Raw genomic sequence first — 26,589 nt, forward strand, 5'->3', positions numbered from 1 at the left:
TAGTTTTTAAGGAAAACAATTACCTTTTTATTTTACAGCTTCCCAAATATTGTAAAATATTACAAACATACATAGCTAAGTTTCACACGCCATGCAAAGGTAATGTCTTAACTACGTATACAGAGAATAATTGAAAACAAGGACATACCTCTTTTCTATACTGATTGGCAGCATTTAAGTTATCCAGAATAATTGTATCTCCAAGAAGCATTCCAAACACTGAAAAACAAATAAAAGCAAAATACTGTAGATGCTGGAAATCTGAAATAGAAACAGAAAGTGCTGGAAATACTCAGCAGGTCTGGCAGCATCTGTGGAGTGACCTTTCATCAGAACTGACCTGAAATGTTAACTCTGCTTCTCTCCCCACAGATGCTGCCGTATCTGCTGAGTATTTCCAGCACTTTGTTTTTATTACTGAAAAATTCTCAATCTAAGAGAATGCCCTTGCCCACAAAACAACTACTTACAACTGAAAATGCACATCACAAAATCCAATCGACAAATTTACAAGTTTAACTGCAATGTTGGATTTTCCCAAGAACGGCCACTAATTATTCAGCAATATGTTATAACAATTTTGTAAACCTGCGTCTATGATAAAGTCTCAGTACAGCCTGACCAATATCCTGCATGGTAGTGACTTCAAGGAAATTATTTAGCCCATTTTTAACAATAGTAGTTTCTTGTTTAAAAGTAATACCATCACAAAACACTAGCATCTTGAACGAAGGCCAAAACAGTCAACTCAATTTTTCAGACTGTTTGCCAATTTTTGATAAAATATAGCTTATCACCAATTTGTATTAGCATGCTATGTAGCAGGACACAAACTTTTGCTCGCAAGACCCTACATGAAGCTCCCACTCACAGGGATAGCAACGTATGAGGTGATAAAAGGTCACGCACTTCCTTGCAGGGGTCTACCGAACAGTACATTCCAATGCCTGTAATAGGTTATCTATCCTCTTACCCATGGTTGTGCAGTATATGAAAGGAGCTTGGTAGAAAATACTTCAATGAAAGTGACCCATTTTTCAGAAAAACAAAATCTACAAAATGTTACAATGGATGACGAACATTAGTTTATAAAGTGAACAATTATTGTCACCTCAGATTGAGCCTTAAACACAGTTAAGATCTACACTTTACCTGTCCGACATTGCTCCACATTTTCAGAAAAATTAAGTAGTTCCCGGGCAAATACAGGGTTTCCCTCAGGTTTGAAATGACATTTTCCATTTCGCATGTGAGGTAAAGGCCTACAAATCAAAACAGACAGTCATTCTGAATAGATCTAATAAGCAAATTTGTAAAACATTCAACAATGGTATCTTTGAAAAATAATGTAAAGCAACTTTAATACATGTAGTGTTTCTTTCTGCATTTCTCCTCACTGCAGGAGCTAATGCTGGCTTAAATTGCCTTGAGATTTTTTAAATGATTTAGATTCAGACAGTTTTAACTCCTTTAATATCCCCAAAGGTATGAATTACTGGCTTTGATCGTCAACCACATTAGAAAATACATGCACATAGAATTACGTAGAAAATATACAGCAGAAAAACAGGCCATTTAGCCCAACCAGCCAATGCTGGCATTTGTTTTGTTTTTATTTTTGTTTTAGAGATACAGCACTGAAACAGGCCATTTGGCCCACCGAGTCTGTGCCGACCATCAACCACCCATTTATACTAATCCTACACTAATTCCATATTCCTACCACATCCTCACCTGTCCCTATATTTCCTTACCACCTACCTATACTAGGGGCAATTTATAATGGCCAATTAACCTATCAACCAGCAAGTCTTTGGCATGTGGGAGGAAACCGGAGCACCCGGAGGAAACCCACGCAGACACAGGGAGAACTTGCAAACTCCACACAGGCAGTACCCAGAATTGAACCCAGGTCGCTGGAGCTGTGAGGCTGCGGTGCTAACCACTGCACCACTGTGCCGCCCTATGTTCCACTTGGAGCTTCCTTCCGTCTTTTCTTACCTAACTATCACCATAACCCTCTATAGCTTTCTCCCTCATATGCTTATTTAGCCACCCCTTAAATGTATCTAGACTATTTGCCTCAACCACTCCCTATGGTAGTGAGTTGCACATTCACACCTTGCTCTGGGTAAAACAGCTTCCCTTGAATTCTCATTTAGTTCCTTGGTTAATATTTTATATTCATGGCCTCCATTTTTGCCATTCTCCACAAGTGGAAATACTGGCCTGAATTTTCCCTACGAAGGCGAAAAACAGGAGTCGGGACTGTTTTTGGGTCCTGAACCTGCCTCTGGTGGGAAACTGATTAAAGTTGGCATTTTCACATGGGCGGGTCCTTAATTGGCATGATCATGGTTTCCCTGTCCAATTAAGGACGGTGAGCAGGCTCCTGAAGCTGGAGGGCCAGAGGCCTTGTTGCTTCAGAAGCACCCAGCTGCAGTATGTAAGTAACCGTGAAGGCGCTTCAACAAGATGACTGTCGACAAGGTGGCCTCTTAAACCTGCCGACAAGGCTCTTAACAAGCCTTCCCAGGCCCTGAATTTGCATGGGTCAAAATGGCCGATGTCGGTAAGCTGGCACAATGGCCAGCCTCGTAATTTCTGGGCCCCATCCAGTCTGCTCCCAACCTCAGCAGGGTGCAAAAATTCAGCCCACTATCTCTGTGCCTACTCTCTCAAAAATATTCATAATTTAAAAAAAAATCACACCTTAGCCTTCTCTTTTCAAGACAAAAGAGACCCAGTCTGTTCATCCCACTGATAGGCATAACCTCACATTTCTGGTACCATCCTTGTAAATCTTTGTTGCACCCTCTAGAGTGCCTTTATGTACTTTTTATAATATGGTGAGCAGAACTGTAAACAGTACTCCAAGTGTGGTCTAACAAAAGATCAGCACAAGTTTAACTTAAAGGGCTGGATTTTATTTTCCTGGCGCCAAGCGGGCTGCTGCCGTCCCCTCAATCACATGGCGGGGGTAGTATTGGCAACGCCCTGCATGCAAGCATCATCGCTGCTGTCGTGTTGGAGCAGAAAGGCCAGGAGTCTCTGCAACACCACACCAGCCCTCAAACAGCACCCCTGGGAACCCATGCCATTGGCGGCTGTCTGAAGGGTGGCCCCACGGTTTAGTGATGCCACCCTGCTCACTCTCCTCGAGGCTGCAAGGGAATGGCAGGAGGTCCTTTTCCCCAGTGATAGCACTAAAAGGTCCTCCCGCCTGACCAAGCAAGCCTGGACAGAGATTGCAGAGGACGTAAGCTGTCACAGGGTCATCCAACGAGACGAGGTCCAGTGCAGGAAGAGGGTCAATGATCTCAGGCGCTCAGCAAAGAGAAGTGCCACGTGGGTGTCCCCACACAGAATGCCACATGGGTGTCACTGCAATGTCAAAGACAGGGAGGTCGGGGAGGTTTGATGGCACATGACTGGCTGCATATGCACATCAAGTCACCCTTGTTTGTACCTCAGAACATGTCACACCCATGACCAGAAACCTAACTGGACCAGCCACAAAAATACTGTGGCTACTAGAGCAGGCCAGAGGCTGAGAATTCTGCGGCAAATAATGCACCTCCTGACTCCCCAAAGCTTGTTCACCATCTGCAAGGTACAAGCCAGCAGTGTGACGGAATACTCTCCAGTTGCCTGGATGAGTGCAGCTCCAACAACATTTAAAGATAAAGCAGCTCGCTTGATCAGCATCCCATCCACCTTAAATATTCACTCCCTCCACCACCAGCGCACAGCAGCAGCAGGTACCATCTGCAAGACGCAATGGAGCAACTCACTCGCCAAGCCTTTTCAACAGCACCTTCCAAACCTGCAATCTCTACCACCTAGAAGGACAAGGGCAGTAGACGCATGGAACACCACCACCTGCAAGTCCCCCTGGTCTTGGAACGATACCTCTGTTCCTTCACTGCCCCTGGGTCAAAATCTGGAACTCCCTCCCTAGCAGCACCGTAGGTGTACCCACACCACATGGACTGCAGTGGTTGTAGGCAATGGCTCACCATCTTCTCCAGGGCAATTAGCAATGGGCAATAAATGCTGGCCTTGCCAGAAATGCTCAATTCCCAAGAACAAATATAAAAAAGTTGGTATCAACTGCAAATTTAGAAATTGTGCTTTGATTCCAAAGACGAATTTGTTAATATAAATTGTTAATAGTGGATCTAGCGCTGATCTGTGGGACTTGACTTTCCACCTTCTGCCACTCTGAATAGCTACCCTTTATCACATAATGGAACAAGCCATGTTCTGTTTCCTCAAAAGTAGTTTCACTTCCCCCCGCAAGCTTTGCAGACAACTGAACAAGATTTTAAACTTTTATATTGATTAACCTTGGTACAATATTCAGGCTGCAGTTATATTTCAAGCTCCTTATATTATAACCTATGATTGGTTCTGCAAGGAAGAGATTGTAAGCCAAATCCAAATAAAAATAACTTTCATGTGGACAAAGATAGTATTGCTATAACCCCAAGTGTCAGTACTTGGATTTTAAGTAGTAGCATTAAATCCCAATGCCAAAATTAAAAGCCAACCTGAAAACTGATAGCTAAATCAACCATAGTGTTTATTCTGAAGACCAGTTAGTGACCAAACTGTTTCTGAATTAAACACTGGTCCTATTTTTAGTTTGGGTGCATTTTACAGCAGTTTCTAGTGAATGTCTTTTCATTAAGTTAGTGAAGATTATTCAGGGACAGAAATTCCAATAATTAATTTTATACCTGTTACTGTCCGGAAGATTTTTTCTATATATGGAATCAAGTGGTAGTACTTGTTGGCGCCCTTGAGTTTCATCAAAGATACGTCGAGCAGCATCAGTAGTTAGAGTAACTACACAGTCCATATCGCTAGCCATATGCCAAGAGATAACCTTAGCCACCTCATCATCCTCTATCATTGCCAAGTGAGCAATCTGTAATTTCAACAAACATCAGTTTTGGGTTGAGGAATTTTCTCCATCACAATAAACTGGCACAAATAAGTCAATGACTAATGAAGGAAAACACAATATTAAAAAGGCAATATCTTAAAAAATGATAACTTTGTTGAGAATGCAAGAGCATGAAAGTACAAGAAAGAATAGCCAGAACAGCAAACAGCAGAACAGAATGAGTACCCAAAATTATTTTCTTTCGCTTCTTGATTGAAATAGAATGCTGATTTTCACCCTGAGTTCAACCTCACATGCTGAAAGTAAAGCACTTCAACGCCAGTTGTTTATTTAATTTGAAAGGCACGAAACATAACTGGGTCTAGCTTTAGGTACCATTAGAACAGTCTTAATTGGATTGTCAAAGGGGGAAGACGACATGGCGTGGAGGAGGAGAAGAAGGAAGCCGAGGGAAGGGAGAAAAGTAGCATAAATTAGACCTGATGACATTTCCACAAGGACATCGGTATTGGTACCAAATAGCTCAAACTAACATGGAAATTGAATGCTTTAGATCAGGTGATGTGGGCATTGCCTCAATACCACAGGGAGAAATAAGAGTACAAAAATTATATTTAGTGAAGAATAGTAGACAGTGAGGTTCTCATTTACATTAACCATACCTTTCCTAAAATGTCAGCACTGCTCCTAGTATAATTAGGCAGAGAACATGTTCTTCTGGGTTGTTTGAATACCCTGTCTCTGTCAATCTTCATCTGCTTCAGAACAGCATCAATACCTTGCAGCTATATTGGAACAAAAAAGGTAACATTCACAGCATTACTTGTGGTGGTAGTGGTGAGCGTGTGCTGGTAGTGGTGAAAGTGTGCTGGAAAGTCCAGCATCCCCAGATTTAAATGCAGTTGGGAAAGGGAAAAACCATGCCGCAGAGATCGCTAGATCTTTGTGGGCAGCTTTTGAAGTCAGCAGCAAACACAATTGCTTCACCATTGACTGCATAATCCAGCCCAATATTTTACTGACCTACATTAGTGGACAAAGTGCCCTTTCTGTTCAGACTCAGTTTAAATGAATGTTATGCTGATTAATCTATTTACTAAAACATACTGAGGCAAGATGGCTCCTGGGCTGTAAGCTCCCTAGGAAGTTCCCTTGCTGTTCAACTCTATCTATGGCCATCTGCTCCCATTCTTAGTGTTTTCTCCCCCAATCTACCCTCTTAAACTGTTTAAACTTCCCTGGCTCTTTAATCAGTTCATTTTAGCCCTAACTACAAGCTAACAGCTAGTTTATGTTACCTGGGCCCACTGCCCTCCCCCAGCCATACCGGCTCTGTTTTCTCAATGAAATTGAATGTAATCCGGATGAAACTGCAAAGTGCAGCTGGTGATACTTTGATCTCCGATCCTGCTGTCTACACCGTCCAGAGTATCCGCGGCCACGGCGTGTGGTAAGCCCATCGCAGAGAAGAAGGAGCAGCGGGACCCTAGGAAAATAAGTCTATCACAGAGGGGAAGCCCCGAACACGCAAAAAGCCACAACCAGCTCCTCGGCCGCAACTTCAAAGCGCCCGCGGGAGATGGCTCGGAGAGCATCTGCAGCGCACTGTCGGCAATGCTGGTACCGGCGCCCGAGGATGTCGCTCACCTCCCAAAGGACGCGGATGAGCTATCCAGGCGTCGATGGTGGGAACTGAGGAAATGGCTTATTACCTGCATCCCATTTCCCCCCCTTCCCAGCTCCACTGTCTCAGCTCACCCACCCCCCCCCCGCACCTCCCTCCCCCCTCACAACTCCTTCCCAGCCACCCCTCGCACCATCTTCCCCCTGCACCCACCTCCCCTACCCCCTTATAGCTCCCTTCCCGGCTCCCCCTCGCACCCCCTTCCCTCCACCCGGCATCCTTCTACACCTGTGTAGGGGCCCTAACAACCCCACTGCCTTGTGGGCGTCTCGGGAGAGACCAAGGCGAAGGGAGTAAACCATAACAGAAAATCCGGAGCGGAACCCCGTAGGCGGTCATGTGTCACCTTTGGCATGCTTCCGGCAGTTCCTGCAGCCATACCGGTGCCAAACGTCGTGCTCTGCACTCCTTTGGACCCCACCAGAAAGGCCGAGAGGGGGGTTTTGACGCTTGGGCAACTCTCAACCTCCATAAATTCGCCCAGGCATGCGCCACGGATAGGTCACTCCATAGTTGCCTCACAGCGACTGAAACAACACGAAAGGCAGCAGTTACGGGTTATAAGTCCAGCTAAATTGGCGTAGAGATTGGGCGCCACGGGTTGCCTTTGTCGGTGGGAGGGGTCATCGCACCTCATTGGACAGCTACCGCCCGCCTCAAACCGGGCAGCCCCCGGTCAATAAAGTTCTGTCCCGCCACAGTCCACCTGCTTCAATGGGTGCTTGGAGCCAGAAAAGTGGACTGCAACACCGCACCAAATAACATGGAAAAAGGAAAGGTGGTACCAGCCATTCGCTTTGCAAGCTGGAACGTCAGAACTATGTGTCCTGGCCTGTCGGAAATCAAATCAACGATTCTCGGAAGACCGCCATCATTAACAACGAACTCAGTAGACATTGCAGCACTTCAGGAGACATGCCTCGCTGCGAGTGGATCTCGAGCAGAGCAAGACTACACCTTCTTCTGGCAGGGCAGGGATCCTGAAGAACCAAGACAGCATGGAGTGGGCTTCGCCATCAGAAACTCCTTGCTCAGCATGATAGAGCCTCCCTCAAATGGCTCGGAACGCATACTGACCATCCGACTGCTCACCACCTCTGGTCCAATACACCTACTCAGCATCTATGCTCCAACACTCTGCTCCCCACCTGAAGCTAAAGACCAGTTCTACGAGGAACTCCATAATATTAGTAGCATCCCCAACACCGAACACCTGTTCCTGCCGGGGGACTTTAATGCCAGGGTTGGGGCCGACCATGACTCACGGCCCTCCTGCCTTGGGCGCTATGGCGTTGGAAGGATGAATGAGAATGGACAGAGACTGCTTGAGTTGTGTACCTATCATAACCTCTGCATCACCAATTCGTTCTTTCACACTAAACCCTGTCACCAGGTTTCATGGAGGCACCCAAGATCGCGTCGCTGGCACCAGCTAGACCTTGTCGTCACAAGGCGAGCCTCCTTAAACAGTGTTCAAATCACACGCAGCTTCCACAGTGTGGACTGCGACACTGACCACTCCCTGGTGTGCAGCAAAGTTAGACTCAGACCAAAGAACTTGCATCATTCCAAGCAGAAGGGCCACCCGCGCATCAACACGAGCTGAATTTCTCATCCACAGCTGTTACAAAAATTTCTAAATTCACTTGTAACAGCCCTTCAAAACACTCCCACAGGGGATGTTGAGACCAAGTGGGCCCACATCAGAGACGCCATCTTATGAGTAAGCTTTGACAACCTACGGCAAACGTGCAAAGAGGAATGCAGACTGGTTTCAATCTCATATTGAAGAGCTGGAACCTGTCATCGCCACTAAGCGCATTGCACTGTTGAACTACAAGAAAGCCCCCAGCAAGTTAACATCCATAGCACTTAATGTAGCCAGAAGCACTGCACAAAGAACAGCCAGGCGCTGCGCAAATGACTACTGGCAACACCTATGCAGTCATATTCAGCTGGCCTCAGACACCGGAAACATCAGAGGAATGTTATGATGGCATTAAGAGAGCTTTTGGGCCAACCATCAAGAAGATCGCCCCCCTCAAATTTAAGTCAGGGGACACAATCACTGACCAACGCAAGCAAATGGACCGCTGGGTTGAGCACTACCTAGAACTGTACTCCAGGGAGAATGTTGTCACTGAAACTGCCCTCAATGCAGCCCAGCCTCTACCAGTCATGGATGAGCTGGACATAAAGCCAACAAAATTGGAACTCAGTGATGCCATTGATTCTCTACCCTTCGGAAAAGCCCCTGGGAAGGACAGCATTACCCCTGAAATAATCAAGAGTGCCAAGCCTGCTATACTCTCAGCACTACTTGAACTGCTTTGCCTGTGCTGGGACGAGGGAGCAGTACCTCAGGACATGTGCGATGCCAATATCATCACCCTCTATAAAAACAAAGGTGACCGCGCTGACTGCAACAACTACCGTGGAATCTCCCTGCTCAGCATAGTGGCAAATATCTTTGCTCGAGTCGCTTTAATCAGGCTCCAGAAGCTGGCCGAGCGCGTCTACCCCGAGGCACAGCGTGGCTTTCGTGCAGAGATATCAACCATTGACATGCTGTTCTCCCTTCACCAGCTACAGGAGAAATGCCGCAAACAACAGCTGCCCCTCTACATTGCTTTCATTGATCTCACCAAAGCCTTTGACCTCGTCAGCAGACGTGGTCTCTTCAGACTACTAGGAAAGATTGGATGTCGACCAAAGCTACTAAGTATCATCACCTCATTCCATGACAACATGAAAGGCACAATTCAACATAGCGGCACCTCATCAGACCCCTTTCCTATCCTGAGTGGCGTGAAACAGGGCTGTGTTCTCGCACCCACACTGTTTGGAATTTTCTTCTCCCTGCTGCTCTGACATGCGTTCAAGTCTTCAGAAGAAGGAATTTACCTCCACACAAGATCAAGTGGCAGGTTGTTCAACCTTGCCTGTCTAAGAGCGAAGTCCAAAGTACGGAAAGTCCTCATCAGGGAACTCCTCTTTGCTGACGATACTGCATTAACATCTCACACTGAAGAGTGTCTGCAGAGTCTCATCGACAGGTTTGCGGCTGCCTGCAACGAATTTGGCCTAACCATCAGCCTCAACAAAACTAACATCATGGGACAGGAATTCAGAAATACTCCATCCAATCAATATTGGCGACCACGCTCTGGAAGTGGTTCAAGAGTTCATCTACCTAGGCTCAACTATCACCAGTAACCTGTCTCTCAATACAGAAATCAACAAGCGCATGGGAAAGGCTTCCACTGCTATGTCCAGACTGGCCAAGAGAGTGTGGGAAAATGGCGCACTGACACAGAACACAAAAGTCTGAGTGTATCAAGCCTGTGTCCTCAGTACCTTGCTCTATGGCAGTGAGGCCTGGACAACGTATGTCAGCCAAGAGCGACATCTCAATTCATTCCATCTTCGCTGCCTCCGGAGAATACTTGGCATCAGGTGGCAGGACCGTATCTCCAACACAGATGTCCTCGAGGCGGCCAACATCCCCAGCTTATACACACTACTGAGTCAGCGGTGCTTGAGATGGCTTGGCCATGTGAGCCACATGGAAGATGGCAGGATCCACAAAGACACATTGTACAGCGAGCTCGCCACTGGTATCAGACTCATCGGCCGTCCATTGCTCCGCTTTAAAGACGTCTGCAAACGTGACATGAAGTCGTGTGACATTGATCACAAGTCCTGGGAGTCAGTTGCCAGCGATCGCCAGAGCTGGCGGGCAGCCATAAAGGCGGGGCTAAAGTGCGGCAAGTCCAAGAGACTTAGCAGTTGGCAGGAAAAAAGACAAAAGCGCAAGGGGAGAGCCAAAGGTGTAACAGCCCCGACAAACAAATTTTTCTGCAGCACCTGCGGAAGAGCCGGTCACTCTAGAATTGGCCTTTATAGCCACTCCAGGCACTGCTCCACACACCACTGACCTCCTCCAGGCGCTTACCCATTGTCTCGCGAGATAAGGAGGCCAAAGAAGAAGAACTGCACTAAAGTCCATTGCCCAGTCTAAAATGCGAGCTTAAAACAAATGGTAGCAATTCAAGTTTATATAATCAATCAGCTGCAGCAAATGAGACTCAAAGGTCATGTGAGCACCACATGCCTTCCTCAGAAATAAAAATCATATACACACAATCTATCCAGAAACTACTATATAAAAGGACCATTAAAATTAGTTTTTTATTGCTGATTTAAAACGTAAAGCAGGGTCACTAAGTTGGACCAAAAAAACTAGCATATTTCGAGAAAATCAGTTAATTATTAGAAACATTGATAAAACACAGGAAAACAAAGGTTTTATAAAAGGTACAGTGAAGCAAAATGACAACTGTTTGCATAAATCATGGACATCCGTTTCATGGGGCTCATAATCAGACTCTCCCATCTGCAAGATAGATTCCCCCAACCCCTCAAATTAGAAGACCACATGTTTAATGTTGTGACTTCTACCACTACAAAGGTGGGATAACAAAAATTGTTGAAAACTCTGCAGAGAACAATAGTTGCAATCTTGCTTTTCATGATGAATACTCTGATGTGTCGCCTGAATCAGTCTTTCACCAATAAACCCAGACTTTAGGGGAGTATCAAAGTGGTAACCATTAGTGCCTCTGCCATTCTTGCTACATACTGAACTAGCAATAAAGGACAGACGTTTGCGTCAGCATTAAGAACATACCGTATTTGCCAGACCATAAGACACATCAAGATTTAAGAAGAAAATATTTGGGTGTAACCAACTGACCGTCAGACGCACAATGAATTTAGGCGATTTTTTCCAGGAAAAAAGTGTATCTTATGGTCCAGCAAATATGGTAGTTTTCACAGGAATAGCTAAATGATGAATGACATTTGTATTTTAAAAAAAATCTAAGTTACATAACTGTTGTTTCTTTTCCTGCTGAAAATCAGGTCCTGAGATGTGCGCACATTGCATCCATGATAAGAAAACAGCATGTGCAGCCAGTGTGGGAGCAGAGGTAATTGATGGGATATAGACACATCTCTGGACCATCTTTCATAAGACATCAATGGGAAATTTTGGGGTTTACACCCCTCACATTTGGAAGGAAAATTGTTTTTTTTTAAACCATTTCACAATTGAAAAAATATCTGCGAATTTAATTGATGGAAATGAGCTAAAACTGATTTTGGTAGTTCCTAACCATATTACTGTAGGTTGGATTTGGTGTAGTTCAAAAAAAAAAAGGGAAAAATAAAGTTTGGCTAGATAAAATATTTTCAAGTTTTGGATTTTGCTTGTAGCCTTTAAAACTGCCAATACAACCCCATATTTCAATCAGCTCTGTCTGGGTGTCAGACCTTCCTTTGTTGTTCATAGGAGTTACCAAACCACTTCAGCATCAGCACTGGGCATGTCCACACATCAAAAATTAATATAGAAGTCAACTTACAGTAGAGATTTCTGCAGTATTGATTTTCTGCTTTCGAAGTTCATTTCTTAGGTGAGTTTCCTTTGCTGTTGCTTCATGTGCTTGACCTAAATGAGATCTCAATGTCATTACTTAAGGTGTAAAATATTTAGTTACTACATCTCCAAATCATATTTAAAAAGACTGTTTGCATTGATTTTTTAAATTTACTCATGGGATGTGGGTCTCACTGGCTAGGCCAGCATTTATTGCTCATCCCCAATTGCCCTTAAGAAGGTGGTGGCGGCCTTCTTGAACCACTGCAGTCCTTGTGAGGTAGGTACACCTACAGTGCTGTTAGGAAGGGAGTTCCAGGATTTTGACCCAGCGACAGTGAAGCAACGGCAATATAGTTTCAAGTCAGGATGGTGTGTGGCTTGGAGGGGAACTTGGAGGTGGTGGTGCTCCCATGCATTTGCTGCCCTTGTTCTTCTAGGTGCTAGAGGTCGTGGGTTTGGAAGCTGCTGTCTAAGGAGCCTTGGTGTGTTGCTGCAGTGTATCTTATAGATGGTACACACTGCTGCCACTGTGTGTTAGTGGTGGAGGGAGTGAATGTTTGTGGATGGGGCGCTAATCAAGCGGGCTGTTTACAGGGATGTTAATGAATAAAAGCCTGCCTGCCTTCTGAAGGTTAGACTGAATTTTGGCTGAGCTTCTAAAAGCATCACATTTTTACAGCACCCAAAATGGAGTGGGACAAAGCCAGGGATTGGGGCAGAGCTCCAGGTGATTGCTTCAGTCTAATGTACAGCATCGAATACCAGCCTCCAATGGACTCCAATTATCAACACTACAGATAAACACTGACATTTCCCCTCAAATAAAATCTGTAAACACCTCAAATGTCAGTCAGAAGTCCAGTCCTGACAGTAGGTCTGTCTGTCAGGAGTTTAGGGCAGATCAATATCAGTAAACACAGTTGAAATGCAGATTCTTGCTTATATGTAATCTCAATAGCTGTACAATTTGAAACGTGGTTTACAGACTATAGCAGACTTGATAGATTCAGATATTTGCAATATGCTTTCACTGTTTTTGAAGACACATCCAGTTCGAAACCAGACGGGCAACCACGTTATGGCATGATACACCCAGAAGGCTTGCAATACCAGCATGTAACCAATTATAGCTGGTGAGTAGTCAAAGTCTTCCTGCCCTCATAATCACACGACTGGAAACATTTGAGAAAGTATGATAAATTGCAAGTGCTTTTCAACTGGATTATAATTTTCAACTTTCATAAATCAATTGATGGGGTTAAACTGTAGCAGAGATTCGTACAACTATCCTCGAGCTTTCACATGCAAACTAAGTGAAGTTTCAAATTAAAATGTTAAACATGCATTCATTATCTAACTGTAACATGTGAAAGATTCTTTGTATTTTTCTCACATAATCCAGACTACAAAAACATAACATGTATTGTACTTTGCTTTGAGGAATGGAATTATAGATTTGTAGTAAGATGAAAGGGTATATAGTACGCTTGGTAACAAACAAGGGAGAGATCTGCATTACATTTTGTGCGATGTCAGTAGTCAGGATGAATCTAGTTTAAAGCAAAAATCAAAATACAGCAGATACTAGAAACCTGAAACAAAACAGAAAATGAGAGAAAAATACAGATCTATTAGCATCTGTGGAGAGAACAGATAAGTTAACATTTCAGGTCCAGATCCATCTTTAGCACAGGCAAACAAGCATACTAATATAATTAAAAGAGGTTTGAGGATGTATACATATGTATAAAAACAGAGGGAACAAACCCAAAGAACTGTGCATGGAACAATGTAAAAGATCATCTGAGTCAAGTAATGGACAGAGCATTAAGATAAGAAACATCGGGTATGAAATTAGCTAAGAAAATATGATTTCAGTGAAAATGAGAGATAGAAAACCTGGGGTAGGTACAAAATTAAATGTTTTAAAGTGAGGACATAGTTAAAGTCCGAAGTTACTGAACACAGTTTTCATATCTGAGGGTTGCTGAGTGCCTAAGAAAATTAGATATTGTTCTTGAAGCTCACAATGAGCAGCAAAGCACAGCAGGTGAGGGGAACCTTGAAAAATGGCGTGTGAACCACCCGTACAGCAAAAAAGCACAGTGGGAGAGCAGAGCTTTTAAATACAGCAAGGGAAACACTGACAGCGGCAGAACATCAAAGCACAGCAGGAGAGAGGAACAGCAGCAAAGGGTGGGGACACACTGTGAAGTGACATCACGGGACAAGAAGTCACATGGTGAGAGTACACTGGTAAGCTTTGAATTTTCATTCTAATACTTTAAAGTTGATTTAAATAAAATTATATTACTAGCTCAATTAAATAGCACATAACTAAGGCTAATTTGATAATTTACAGTGTTCAATTAATCAAATCTATGGGAATAAAGTTAAATTAAATACAAGGGATGTAACACTAAAGGATTGTGAATTTTTCAGTAAATTAAAATCTAAAGGTAGTTCGGTAATGAGTTAAGTAAAAACATTTCAGTTATCCTCCCTAATAAGTGACCTCATCACAAGAGAGGCAGCTGACTGGATAGAGTCTTGGTTAACAGACGGGAACCGGGGCATTTTCAAGTTGGCAGGCTGTGACTAGTGGAGTGCCACAAGGATCAGTGCTGGGGCCTCAGCTATTTACAATCTATATTAATGACTTAGAGGAACAGGCAGAAAGTAATGTATCTAAGTTTTCTGACGATACAAAGCTAGGTGGAAAGGTAAGCTGTGGGAAGGATACAGAGAGGCTGCCAAGAGTGAGACAGGTTAAATGAGTGGACAACAAGATGGAGTATAATGTAAGAAGTGTGAAGCTATTTCACTTTGGTCATAAGAATAGAAAAGCAGAATATTTTTTGAAAGGTGCGAAACTTGTAAATGTTGATGTTGAGAGAGATTTGGGTGTGCTCATAAAAGGAACGCAGAAAGTTAGTTTGCAGGTACAGCAAGCAATTAGGAAAGGAGGAGGTGTTAGCAATTTTGGAAAGAGTGAAAATAGATAAGTCCCCTGGGCCAGATGGGATTTATCCTAGGATTCTCTGGGAAGCCAGGGAGGAGATTGCAGAGCCGTTGTTGTTGATCTTTAAGTCGTCATTGTCGACAGGAGTAGTGCCGGAGGACTGGAGGATAGCAAATGTTGTCCCCTTGTTCAAGAAGGGGAGTAGAGACAGCCCTGGTAATTATAGACCTGTGAGCCTTACTTCGGTTGTGGGTAAAATGTTGGAAAAGGTTATAAGAGACAGGATTTATAATCATCTTGAAAAGAATAAGTTCATTTGCGATAGTCAGCACGGTTTTGTGAAAGGTAGGTCGTGCCTCACAAACCTTATTGAGTTTTTCGAGAAGGTGACCAAACAGGTGGATGAGGGTAAAGCCGTGGATGTGGTGTATATGGATTTCAGTAAGGCGTTTGATAAGGTTCCCCACGGTAGGCTATTGCAGAAAATACGCAAGTATGGGGTTGAAGGTGATTTAGAGCTTTGGATCAGAAATTGGCTAGCTGAAAGAAGACAGAGGGTGGTGGTTGATGGCAAATGTTCATCCTGGAGTTTAGTTACTAGTGGTGTACCGCAAGGTTCTGTTTTGGGGCCACTGCTGTTTGTCATTTTTATAAACGACCTGGATGAGGGTGTAGAAGGGTGGGTTAGTAAATTTGCGGATGACACGAAGGTCGGTGGAGTTGTGGATAGTGTCGAAGGGTGTTGTAGGGTACAGAGGGACATAGATAGGCTGCAGAGCTGGGCTGAGAGATGGCAAATGGAGTTTAATGCGGAGAAGTGTGAGGTGATTCACTTTGGAAGGAGTAACAGCAATGCAGAGTACTGGGCTAATGGGAAGATTCTTGGTAGTGTAGATGAGCAGAGAGATCTTGGTATCCAGGTACATAAATCCCTGAAAGTTGCTACCCAGGTTAATAGGGCTGTTAAGAAGGCATATGGTGTGTTAGCCTTTATTAGTAGGGGGATCGAGTTTCAGAGCCACGGGGTCATGATGCAGCTGTACAAAACTCTGGTGAGGCCGCACCTGGAGTATTGCGTGCAGTTCTGGTCACCGCATTATAGGAAGGATGTCGAAGCTTTGGAAAGGGTGCAGAGGAGATTTACTAGGATGTTGCCTGGTATGGAAGGAAGGTCTTACGAGGAAAGGCTGAGGGACTTGGGGTTGTTTTCGTTAGAGAGAAGGAGGAGGAGAGGTGACTTAATAGAGACATACAAGATAATCAGAGGGTTAGATAGGGTGGATAGTGAGAGTCTTTTTCCTCGGATGAGGATGGCAAACACGAGGGGACATAGCTTTAAGTTGAGGGGTGAAAGATATAGGACAGATGTCAGAGGTAGTTTCTTTACGCAGAGAGTAGTAGGGGCGTGGAACGCCCTGCCTGCAACAGTAGTAGACTCGCCAACTTTAAGGGCATTTAAGTGGTCATTGGATAGACATATGGATGTAAATGGAATAGTGTAGGTCAGATGATCGGCGCAACATCGAGGGCCGAAGGGCCTGTACTGCGCTGTAATATTCTAATTCTAATTCTAAATTCTAATTCAAATGGCAAGTTGGTCTTTATTGCAAGGCGATTGGAGTACAGGAGTAAAGATCAATTGTACAGGGTTTTGGTGAGACCACATCTGGAATACTATGTGCAGTTTTGGTCTCCATATTTAAGGAAGGAAGTGCTTGCTTTGGAGATGGTACAGTGAAGGTTCACTACATTGGTCCCTGGGATGAGACAGTTGTCCTATGAAGAGAGGCTGAGTAAATTGGGCCTATATTCTCTGGAGTTCAGAAGAATGAGAGGCTATCTCATTGAAACATACAGGATTCTCAAGAGGCTTGATAGAGTAGGCGCTGAGATATTGTTTGCGCTGGTCAGGGAATCTAAAACATGGGGCAATCTCAGGATATGGGGCCGATCATTTAGGCATGAGATGAGCAGAAATTACTTCACTCAAACCGTTGTCAACCTTTGGAATTCTCTACCCCAGAGTTGTTGATACTCCATCGTCGCATACATTTAAGGCTGGGATAAACAAATTTTTGGTCTCTCAGAGAATCAAGGGATATGGGGAGCATGTGGGAAAGTGGAATTGAAGCCCAAGATCAGCCATGATCGTATTAAATGGTGGAGAAGGCTCGACGGGCCATATGGTCTACTCCTACTTCTAGTTCTTGTGTTGGGCAGCTGGTGAGTCTTTATTTAAGTTGCAAGTTTAATAGTCAAATAATTAGAGGCTTGGCAGGGCAGCTTGGTCTTGTGGAGTGTGCATCCTGGACAACCATAAAGTGCAGGAAGTATTGTCAGGTGCAGCAGCCTGAGATCCGAGCTTCGGAACTTGAGCAGCAAGTGGCATCACTGTGGTAAATTCAGGAGGCTGAGAGCTTCATGGATAGCACATGTATCGAGATAGTCAACCCGCCACTTAAGGGTACGCAGGCAAAGAGGGAATGGGTAACCGCCAGGCAGTCAAGGAGAACTAGGCAGGTAGTGCACGCGTCCCTTGAATACATCTCACTCTCCAACCAGTATTCCATTCTGAATACTGATGAGTATGATGGTTTCTCTAAGGTGTGCAGCCAGAGCCGAGTCCACAGCACCATGACTGGCTCAGGGTTGAGGGCAGGAGGAAGATCGGAATAGCAACAGTCAAAGGGGATTCAATAGTTAGGGGAACAGATGCTGACAAGGACAGCATTTGTTGCCAGCCCTAATTGCCCTGGAGAAGGTGGTGCTGAGCAGCCTGTATGCAAATTGGCTGCTATGCTTCTGATACTACATTTCAGAATACTTCATTGGCTGCAAAGTACTTTGGGATATCCTGAGGTTGTGAAAGGTGATATTTACATACAAGACTTCCTTTCTTTTTTTTTGCATTTAATAGTTTAGTTTAGTTTAGAGATACAGCACTGAAACAGGCCCTTCAGCCCACCGAGTCCGTGCCGACCATCAACCACCCATCTATACTAATCCTACACTAATTCCATATTCCTAAAACATCCCCACCTGTCCCTATATTTCCCTACCACCTACCTATACTAGCGGCAATTTAGCCCCACCTTTATGGCTGCCCGCCAGCTCTGGCGATCGCTGGCAACTGACTCCCACGACTTGTAATCAATGTTACAGGACTTCATGTCGCGTTTGCAGACGTCTTTAAAGTGAAGACATGGACGGCTGGTAGGTCTGATACCAGTGGCGAGCTCGCTGTACAATGTGTCTTTGGGGATCCTGCCATCTTCCATGCGGCTCACATGGTCAAGCCATCTCAAGCACCGCTGACTCAGTAGTGTGCATAAGCTGGGGATGCTGGCCGCCTCGAGGACTACTGTGTTGGAGATGCAGTCCTGCCACCTGATGCCAAGGATTCTCCGGAGGCAGCGAAGATGGAATAAATTGAGACGTCGCTCTTGGCTGACATACGTTGCCCAGGCCTCACTGCCTTAGAGCAAGGTACTGAGGACACACGCTTGATACACTCGGACTTTTGCGTTCCGTGTCAGTGCGCCATTTTCCCACACTCTCTTGGCCAGTCTGGACATAGCAGTGGAAGCCTTTCCCATGCGCTTGTTGATTTCTGTATTGAGAGACAGGTTACTGGTGATAGTTGAGCCTAGGTAGGTGAACTCTTGAACCACTTCCAGAGCGTGGTCGCCAATATTGATGGATGGAGTATTTCTGGCATCCTGTCCCATGATGTTAGTTTTCTTGAGGCTGGTGGTTAGGCCAAATTCGTTGCAGGCAGCCGCAAATCTGTCGATGAGACTCTGCAAACACTCTTCAGTGTGAGATGTTAATGCAGCATCGTCAGCAAAGAGGAGTTCCCTGATGAAGACTTTCCGTACTTTGGACTTCGCTCTTAGGCGGGCAAGGTTGAACAACCTGCCACTTGATCTTGTGTGGAGAAAAATTCCTTCTTCTGAAGACTTGAACGCATGTCAGAGCAGCAGGGAGAAGAAAATTCCAAACAGTGTAGGTGCAAGAACACAGCCCTGTTTCACGCCACTCAGGATAGGAAAGGGGTCTGATGAGGTGCCGCTATGTTGAATTGTGCCTTTCATATTGTCATGGAATGAGGTGATGATACTTAGTAGCTTTGGTGGACATCCGATCTTTTTTAGTAGCCTTAAGAGACCACGTCTGCTGAAGAGGTCAAAGGCTTTGGTGAGATCAATGAAAGCAACGTAGAGGGGCATCTGTTGTTCGCGGCATTTCTCCTGTAGCTGACGAAGGGAGAACAGCATGTCAGTGGTCGATCTCTCTGCTCGAAAGCCACACTGTGCCTCAGGGTAGACACGCTCGGCCAGCTTCTGGAGCCTGTTTGAAGCAACTTGAGCGAAGACTTTCCCCACTATGCTGAGCAGGGAGATTCCACGGTCGTTGTTGCAGTCACCGCGGTCACTTTTGTTTTTATAGAGGGTGATGATATTGGCATCGCGCATGTCCTGTGGTACTGCTCCCTCGTCCCAGCACAGGCAAAGCAGTTCGTAGAGTACTGAGAGTATGGCAGGCTTAGTACTCTTGATTATTTCAGGGGTAATGCCGTCCTTCCCAGGGGCTTTTCCGCTGGCTAGAGAATCAACGGCATCACTGAGTTACGATTTTGTTGGCTGTACGTCCAGCTCATCCATGACTGGCAGAGACTGGGCTGCATTGAGGGTGGTCTCAGTGACAACATTCTCTCTGGAGTACAGTTCTAGGTAGTGCTCAACCCAGCAGTCCATTTGCTTGCGTTGGTCAGTGATTGTGTCCCCTGATTTAGATTTGAGGGGGGGCGGTCTTCTTGATGGTTGGCCCAAAAGCTCTCTTAATGCCATCATAGCATTCCTCCAATGTTTCCGGTGTCTGAGGCCAGCTGAATATGACTGCACAGGTGTTGCGAGTAGTCATTTGCGCAGCACCTGGCTGTTCTTTGTGCAGTGCTTCTGGCTGTTTTAAGTGCTACAGACGTTAACTCACTGGGGGCTTTTTTGTAGTTCAGCAGCGCAATGCGATTAGCGGCTATGACAGGTTCCAGCTCTTCAAAATGAGATTGAAAACAGTCTGCATTCCGCTTCACACGTTTGCCATAGGTGGTCATGGCTGACTCATAGATGGAGTCTCTGATGTGGGCCCACTTGGTCTCTGCATCCCCTGTGGGAGCGTTTTGAAGGGCTTTTTCAAGTGAATTTAGAAATTTTTATAACGGCTGTGGTTAAGAAATTCAGCTCGTGTTGATGCGCGGGTGGCCCTTCTGCTTGGAGTGATGCAGCTTCTTTGGTTTGAGTCTAACCTTGCTGCACACCAGGGAGTGGTCAGTGTTGCAGTCCACACTGTGGAAGCTGTGTGTGATTTGAACACAGTTTAAGAAGGCTCGCCTTGTGACGATGAGGTCCAGCTGGTGCCAACGACATGATCTTGGGTGCCTCCAAGAAACCTGGTGACAGGGTTTAGTGTGAAAGAACGAGTTGGTGATGCAGAGGTTATGATAGGTACACAACTCCAGCAGTCTCTGTCCATTCTCATTCATCCTTTGAATGCCATAGCGCCCAAGGCGGGAGGGCCATGAGTCATGGTCTTCCCCAACCCTGGCATTAAAGTCCCCCAGCAGGAACAGATGTTCGGTATTGGGGATGCTACTAATGATATTATGGAGTTCCCCGTATAACTGGTCTTTATCTTCAGGTGGGGAACAGAGTGTTGGAGCATAGATGCTGAGTAGGTGTACTGGACCAGAGGTGGTGAGCAGTTGGATGGACTCAATCCCTGGGTTTTCTAGCTCACCCATTTTCACAGGACTTCAATCCCCTGTTTTTGATTATATTAATATATCTGTCTCTTATTTTTGTTTTGTAGAGGATCTAGAATGAAAATGTTAAACTGCCTGCTCTCCCAACAGATGCTGAATAATCCATTATGATTTCCAGCATTTTCTGCATCTGAATCTAATTTAAACATGGTTTCAGGCAGCTGTACAGCTGGGAAAATTGTTCAACAATAGATCACTATGTGCAGAGATAATGGCCCGAAATTTGTGGATGCAATGACGGCAAAACTGTCAAGCATTTGCTGTCATTACCCTGTGAAACTGATAGCAAATTCTAGGGTCTGCACATGTGCAGCTAAACGTGGAAATCCAGAAGTTGTCAGTTCCCTGCTCCTCCCTGGGTGTGTAGTTGAAATCCCCACAGATGGCAATCTTTACAAATCACTAAACTGATGAGAACTTCCCCTTTTATGTTGTAATAGAGTCATTGAGTTATACAGCACAGAAACAGGCCCTTCGGCCCATCGTGTCAGTGCCGGCCATACAGCACCCAACTATTCTCAACCCATGTTGCTGTTGGAAACACCCCAAAAAGTTATGCCTCGTTAATGAGGTGTATCTGGATTTTTGAACAGCGTATTAAGTTATAACTATTGCTGAACTACCTCTGCAAACCTGGAAAACTAATTTCATATGTATAATGTTAAATTTCCCCATTCTAATAAAAATCCTCTCGTCTAATAGAGATTATTTTGAAGTTTGATATTTCAGCTTCTCATATGAATATACCAATCTTTATTTTGCTCTCTGTAAAATTTTTTAAGAAGTGAAGAATAACCGGTGCATTTTACTTTCTGGTTTGTCATCTGTGAGAATTCTTCAATGTGACTGGCTGCTTACCTTGCTGATGACACCACTGTTGCTAGATGCCTGGAGACCCCATTGACTTGGTATGAGATCCAAATTAAAGGATGAAATGTGAAATCAAGCCATGGTGATCGTTAGATCTTTGTGGGCAGCTTTCTTCAAGGTCAGCGGCAAATGCCATCGCTTTGCGGCCGACTGCTAAATCTGGGTCATTCTTTGTGGTCAATTAGGACCAGTTTTCTTTGCATCAATACCTCTGTTGGGCATGCCTCATACAGGAAACTGGAGTCTACACCTTAATGCTTTCATTGCCATAGCATACGTATGCAGAAGAAATTGTTTGATCGAAGCAGCCCGCTTTTGCAACAGAGAAATGGTTTTCAGTTTCTTATTCAACTTGCAAAACATAGAAGGTTAAAACTTGCTGGCTATTTCTCCAGAGCAAAAGGCAAGCCAGTTTCAGAAGTATTAATACCAAAAGAATAGCCCAGAATTAAGTACAATGTTCAAACAGAGTTGTATATAACAGTGAAAGGAACCCCAACGACAGTCCGATGATGATTTAACTCACTGCTAAGGTAAGATAATAGGGTCTCAATTTCAAACTTCTTTCCAATCATCTGAGATTGTATTTCAAGAGTTTGCTCAGGAGCGAGTATAAGAATTATATGCCTACAAAGGCTTGCACTATCTCTTGTGGACTCATTCTATTTTATTGTTTAAATATTGTGTTCAATATCTGTTGCTGCATATTATTCTGCTTGTCAAAATAATTATAAACTGGAGTTAGAAATCACTGAACTGACGAGAACTTCCACTTTTGAAAAATGTATACTTTATTGAATGAGGTGTAACTGGTTTTTAATAGCTAATTATGAAATTTGTATGCCAAACAACCTCTCTAACCCTGCTGTTGCTGGATGTCTGGAGATCCTCTTAACTTGGCGCCAGATTCAAACGAACATTGGGAAAGGGGAAATTACACCCCAGAGATCACTAGATCTTCATGGGCAGCTATCTTCAAGGTCAGTGGCGTTGCTTCACTGCTGACTGTAAAATCCAGGCTAATCCTTCTAGTGAACGGTTATACCTAAAATGTTAATCAAACTTTTCTGTTAAGGAGTGAAAGATTAATACCAATTCTGCCATAGGAAACCGTGACCTTGGGACAACAGGTCCATTATCTCATTTTTGGGGTACTTCCAAGACATGGAAGTCACTGTTGAAAAAAGGTAGTAGGGCAACTTTAGCAGAAGAGAAACAACTACTCATAATGCACTTCACAGTAGCATTATAAAACTGAGCCACAAAAGGAGACATCAGGTCAGATGACCAAAAGCATGGTCAAAGAATTAGGTTTTAAGGAGTGTCTTAAAGGAGGAAAGTGAGATGGAGAGGCGGAGAGGTGTAGGGAGTGTATTCCAGAGCTTGGGGTCTAGGAACTGAAGGCAGAGCCACCAGTGGTGGAGCAAACAAAGCATATTTCACATTTGTAATACTGTAATACATTCTCATTTGAAACAGAATAAAAAAGATAATTATTTGAACTGTTGGAAGTGTTCTCATTATTAGTTACTAAATCTCTTTACCATTTGGAAGCGATTTCACTGACCTTCAGTTACTACTGTATTTCCACATCCAATGATCAACCCTGCAGTACTTATTTTCCAATTAAAGATAGAAAGGAAATTCTGCAAATTTATGGATGGCATAAATATAAATGTATTCATATTGTGGCTTACACTTCATTTCACTGATTAGTTGGTTGGTGGTATCAAACAAACTCCTGTACGCAACTATGGATTGGGACAGTTGGTCCTTCTCTTTTGTCAAGGTTGTCATCTGCTGCTGTTTCTTAAAATCTGTGAACAAAAAGATCACCCATTTATATATTCAAAATTGTATCTGATTACAATGAGGAACAGTACATTAATTTTTGGTCAAAACGATTATGTTTCTCAATTTTGTATCAGACTTTTCAAACTGCTGATTCTGTGAACCAATTAGAATGTGGGCATTGCAAGAACACAAGCCAGGACCCCCACTGTCAATTAATTTTTGACTAAACTGGACTTTTCACCATTTGAGGCTCAAGAATTATCTCAAGTAACTAAGTTCCTCTTTAAATAATACCATTTAGATTTAGATTAAAAGCAAAATACTGTTCTGATGAAAGGTCACAGACTTGAAACATTAACTCTGCTTCTCTCTCCACAGATGCTGCCAGACTTGCTGAGTTTTTCCAGCACTTTCTGTTTTTATTTCAGATTTCCAGCATCCGCAGTATTTTGCTTTTATTTTATATCAGAATTAGTTTAGTTTTTCTTTAGGAGTTGTGCTAAACTATAAGCAAAACTAAGTTTTTCTTTCCCTAAGCTCAACTTCCAATATTTTTTAAAGTCCTTAAAAACTTTAGTGGACAAAGATGATTTAGTACTTTAGAAGTGCCTTTCCAATAGTTTAGGTAAATTATGTAATAAATCCTGTAAATAGAAGATAATTTAGCAGGCAAAATTTTAGCCCATTCCAGTTTTCAAAATAATAAACTAGGTTACCGCTGACAAAACCATGACCAAAAACATATTTCTATTGTTGTAATTTTTTTTAAAAACTCAAATTTTAAATTAGCCATTTCCTTTATGTCCATCACTACTATAGCCAAGATCAGCTGGTTCAGCACAAGTGATTGGAACCTTCCTGTGATCTATTGTTCAAGATCACATTGTATGGTATAATTTGTCCATTCACGACTCCATACTCACATTGCTTATTTTTCTGGCTCTGATATGACAAAAGGCAACCTCAAATATGTTTGATCAGGTAAACAGTAGGCTGGAAGATTTGCACATCCATTAAAGAAGCCACAAAATTCCAAGTTCCACTAGGTAATTAAACAAACATAAGTAGGTTGCTGTTAAACTTACCGTTATAAAACATAAAAGATAAAATGTATGGAGGCAAAGGATTCCTCTTGCTCGGTTTTGAAATGGTCAGTTCAAAAACCAGCATATATTCAGTACTGTCTCTTCCAGGACTGTTTTCTACCAGCACCAAGTTCTATTAAAAGAGGAAAGAAAAATCAGGTTTCAAAGATTAGCAAATAATTGAATTACAGGAGTAGGTATGGTAGAAAATTATTTTATACTGATGTACCAGATATTTTTTGACCAAATAAACTTTGATTGCAAAAGAGTCAAAGAAATACACGATTTGACATTATCTGAAGATTTAGGATGATCAGTTTATTTCAAAAATGAATATGCTCATTTCTAATAGTTCCATTGACTAGATTGAAACATTTGGCCTGCAAAGAAAAATCATATTGGTTTTATCTATAATACCCGTTCATGTTTGCCTTACAAGCCTCAGTTCAAAGTTACAGTAAGGCACTATCACGAACTTCTTTGAATACTTGTCTATACCAAGCTTTTAATAAATACTATTTGCTTGTACAACCTGAAGCTGGAAAATCAGAACAAATGCAGTGTATACAAACTGAATGAATAATGCACGATAGTATTCATTTATCAATCCTAAAGTACTGGTCTTGACCACTGACGACAAAATTATTCATCAGGCATTTACAGTAATGATTGAACAGGATGCAGAATATCAGATTTTGTAAAATTATTTGCTACACCAAATTCCATATGCAACTGCATTAATTATTGAAAGAATTTTTTCCAAAAAACTTGGACAATACTTAAAATCCTCCCATTTGAAATCTGTATGCTAAACACTACGTAATACTAATTTTAGTTACACACATTAACTAAGGTTTCAGATATGCACTAAGTATGACTGGCAAAAATGTATACTTAAAACACTAAGCTTCTTTTCTCAGGTGGTATTGAAGAATTTGCACTTATCTAGCATCCTATCATGCCCTCAGAAGATTACAATCCCAAAAGCATCAAATGTCTGATTAATCTGTTTTAGTAGAACTGGTTGAGTTCAGCATGTTGGACAGAAACATCCTACTCTTTATGAGGTATTGCTCCTTGTAGATAAAAGGAATGTAATTAAAAGCTGAAATTCAGATTTTAAAGTGCAAGTAGAATAAATATTTCATGGTGTTACAGACAGGTGGTAAGGGGTTTGGGTGGTTCCCACTGTTCATCTTTTAACCGACTGCAATCGTGTTTTGTTCAAATAATGCTTTAGCTTGAGTGCCTTTAGGGTCAAACAGACAAATGAAACTTTATTTTTAAACAAATCCCAAAATTATCGCAACCTTACACACGTTCACCCACGCATACATACACAAAAATAGAGAGTAAAGGGAAAGAGTCCCAAGCGAGGTAATGTCTGTGGTTTACGGAAAATTACTGAGTCTTCTCGGGAGGAAAAGTCTTTTCGTATAATGTTGCAGACCTGATTATTCGCAGTCTTGAATTTACGGAGGTATTGCAGAGCTCTGGTGGTTGCAACAGAGCCCAAAGCTAGCGGTATGTAGTTTGTTACCTTCACAGATGGTTCATCTCAGTCACTTTGTGATGTCTCTGCTGTGATGGTTGTTCTTGGTCAGCAGGGTTCTTCTCTTTCCACTGGGTCCTTCTGACAGGCTGTGAGCTTGGCTTGATCTGCCCTCTCTCTAGAGAGCTACCTTTTAAGGTAAAAATCTCTCAGCTTCTGTTAGAAGATGCATGGCCCTCTCCCCTGTTGCGATCACACAATGGGCCAAGTCACGGGATGTGGGTGTCATTGGCAAGGCCAGCATTTATTGCCATCCGTAATTGCCATTGACAACTTGACAAGTGGCTTGCTAGGCCATTTCAGAGGCCAGTTAAGAATCAACCACATTGCTGTGTGTCTGGAGTCACATGGGCCAGACCAGGTAAGGACGGCTGATTTCCTTCCTTAAAGGACATGAGTGAACCAGATGGGGTCTTACGACAATCAGCGATAGTTTTCATAGCATCATCACTGAGGCTAGCTTTCA

At 43.4% G+C, this 26,589-nt stretch overlaps 1 protein-coding gene across 1 annotated transcript in view; it reads right to left on the reverse strand.

Moving 5' to 3' along the window:
• smchd1 (structural maintenance of chromosomes flexible hinge domain containing 1) overlaps positions 1 to 26,589 on the reverse strand; it is a 268,185-nt gene that overhangs the window by 22,745 nt on the left and 218,851 nt on the right. The window contains exons 38-44 of the mRNA XM_068031705.1: positions 24,572 to 24,704; positions 23,390 to 23,509; positions 12,023 to 12,108; positions 5,575 to 5,697; positions 4,743 to 4,933; positions 1,153 to 1,262; positions 149 to 219 (exon numbers count right to left, since the gene is read on the reverse strand). Of these exons, the coding sequence (XP_067887806.1) occupies positions 149 to 219; positions 1,153 to 1,262; positions 4,743 to 4,933; positions 5,575 to 5,697; positions 12,023 to 12,108; positions 23,390 to 23,509; positions 24,572 to 24,704 (834 nt within the window). The remainder of the gene's footprint in view (positions 1 to 148; positions 220 to 1,152; positions 1,263 to 4,742; positions 4,934 to 5,574; positions 5,698 to 12,022; positions 12,109 to 23,389; positions 23,510 to 24,571; positions 24,705 to 26,589) is intronic.

The sequence above is a fragment of the Heterodontus francisci genome, chromosome 5, assembly GCF_036365525.1.
Source record: "Heterodontus francisci isolate sHetFra1 chromosome 5, sHetFra1.hap1, whole genome shotgun sequence".
Taxonomy (NCBI): Eukaryota; Metazoa; Chordata; class Chondrichthyes; order Heterodontiformes; family Heterodontidae; genus Heterodontus; species Heterodontus francisci.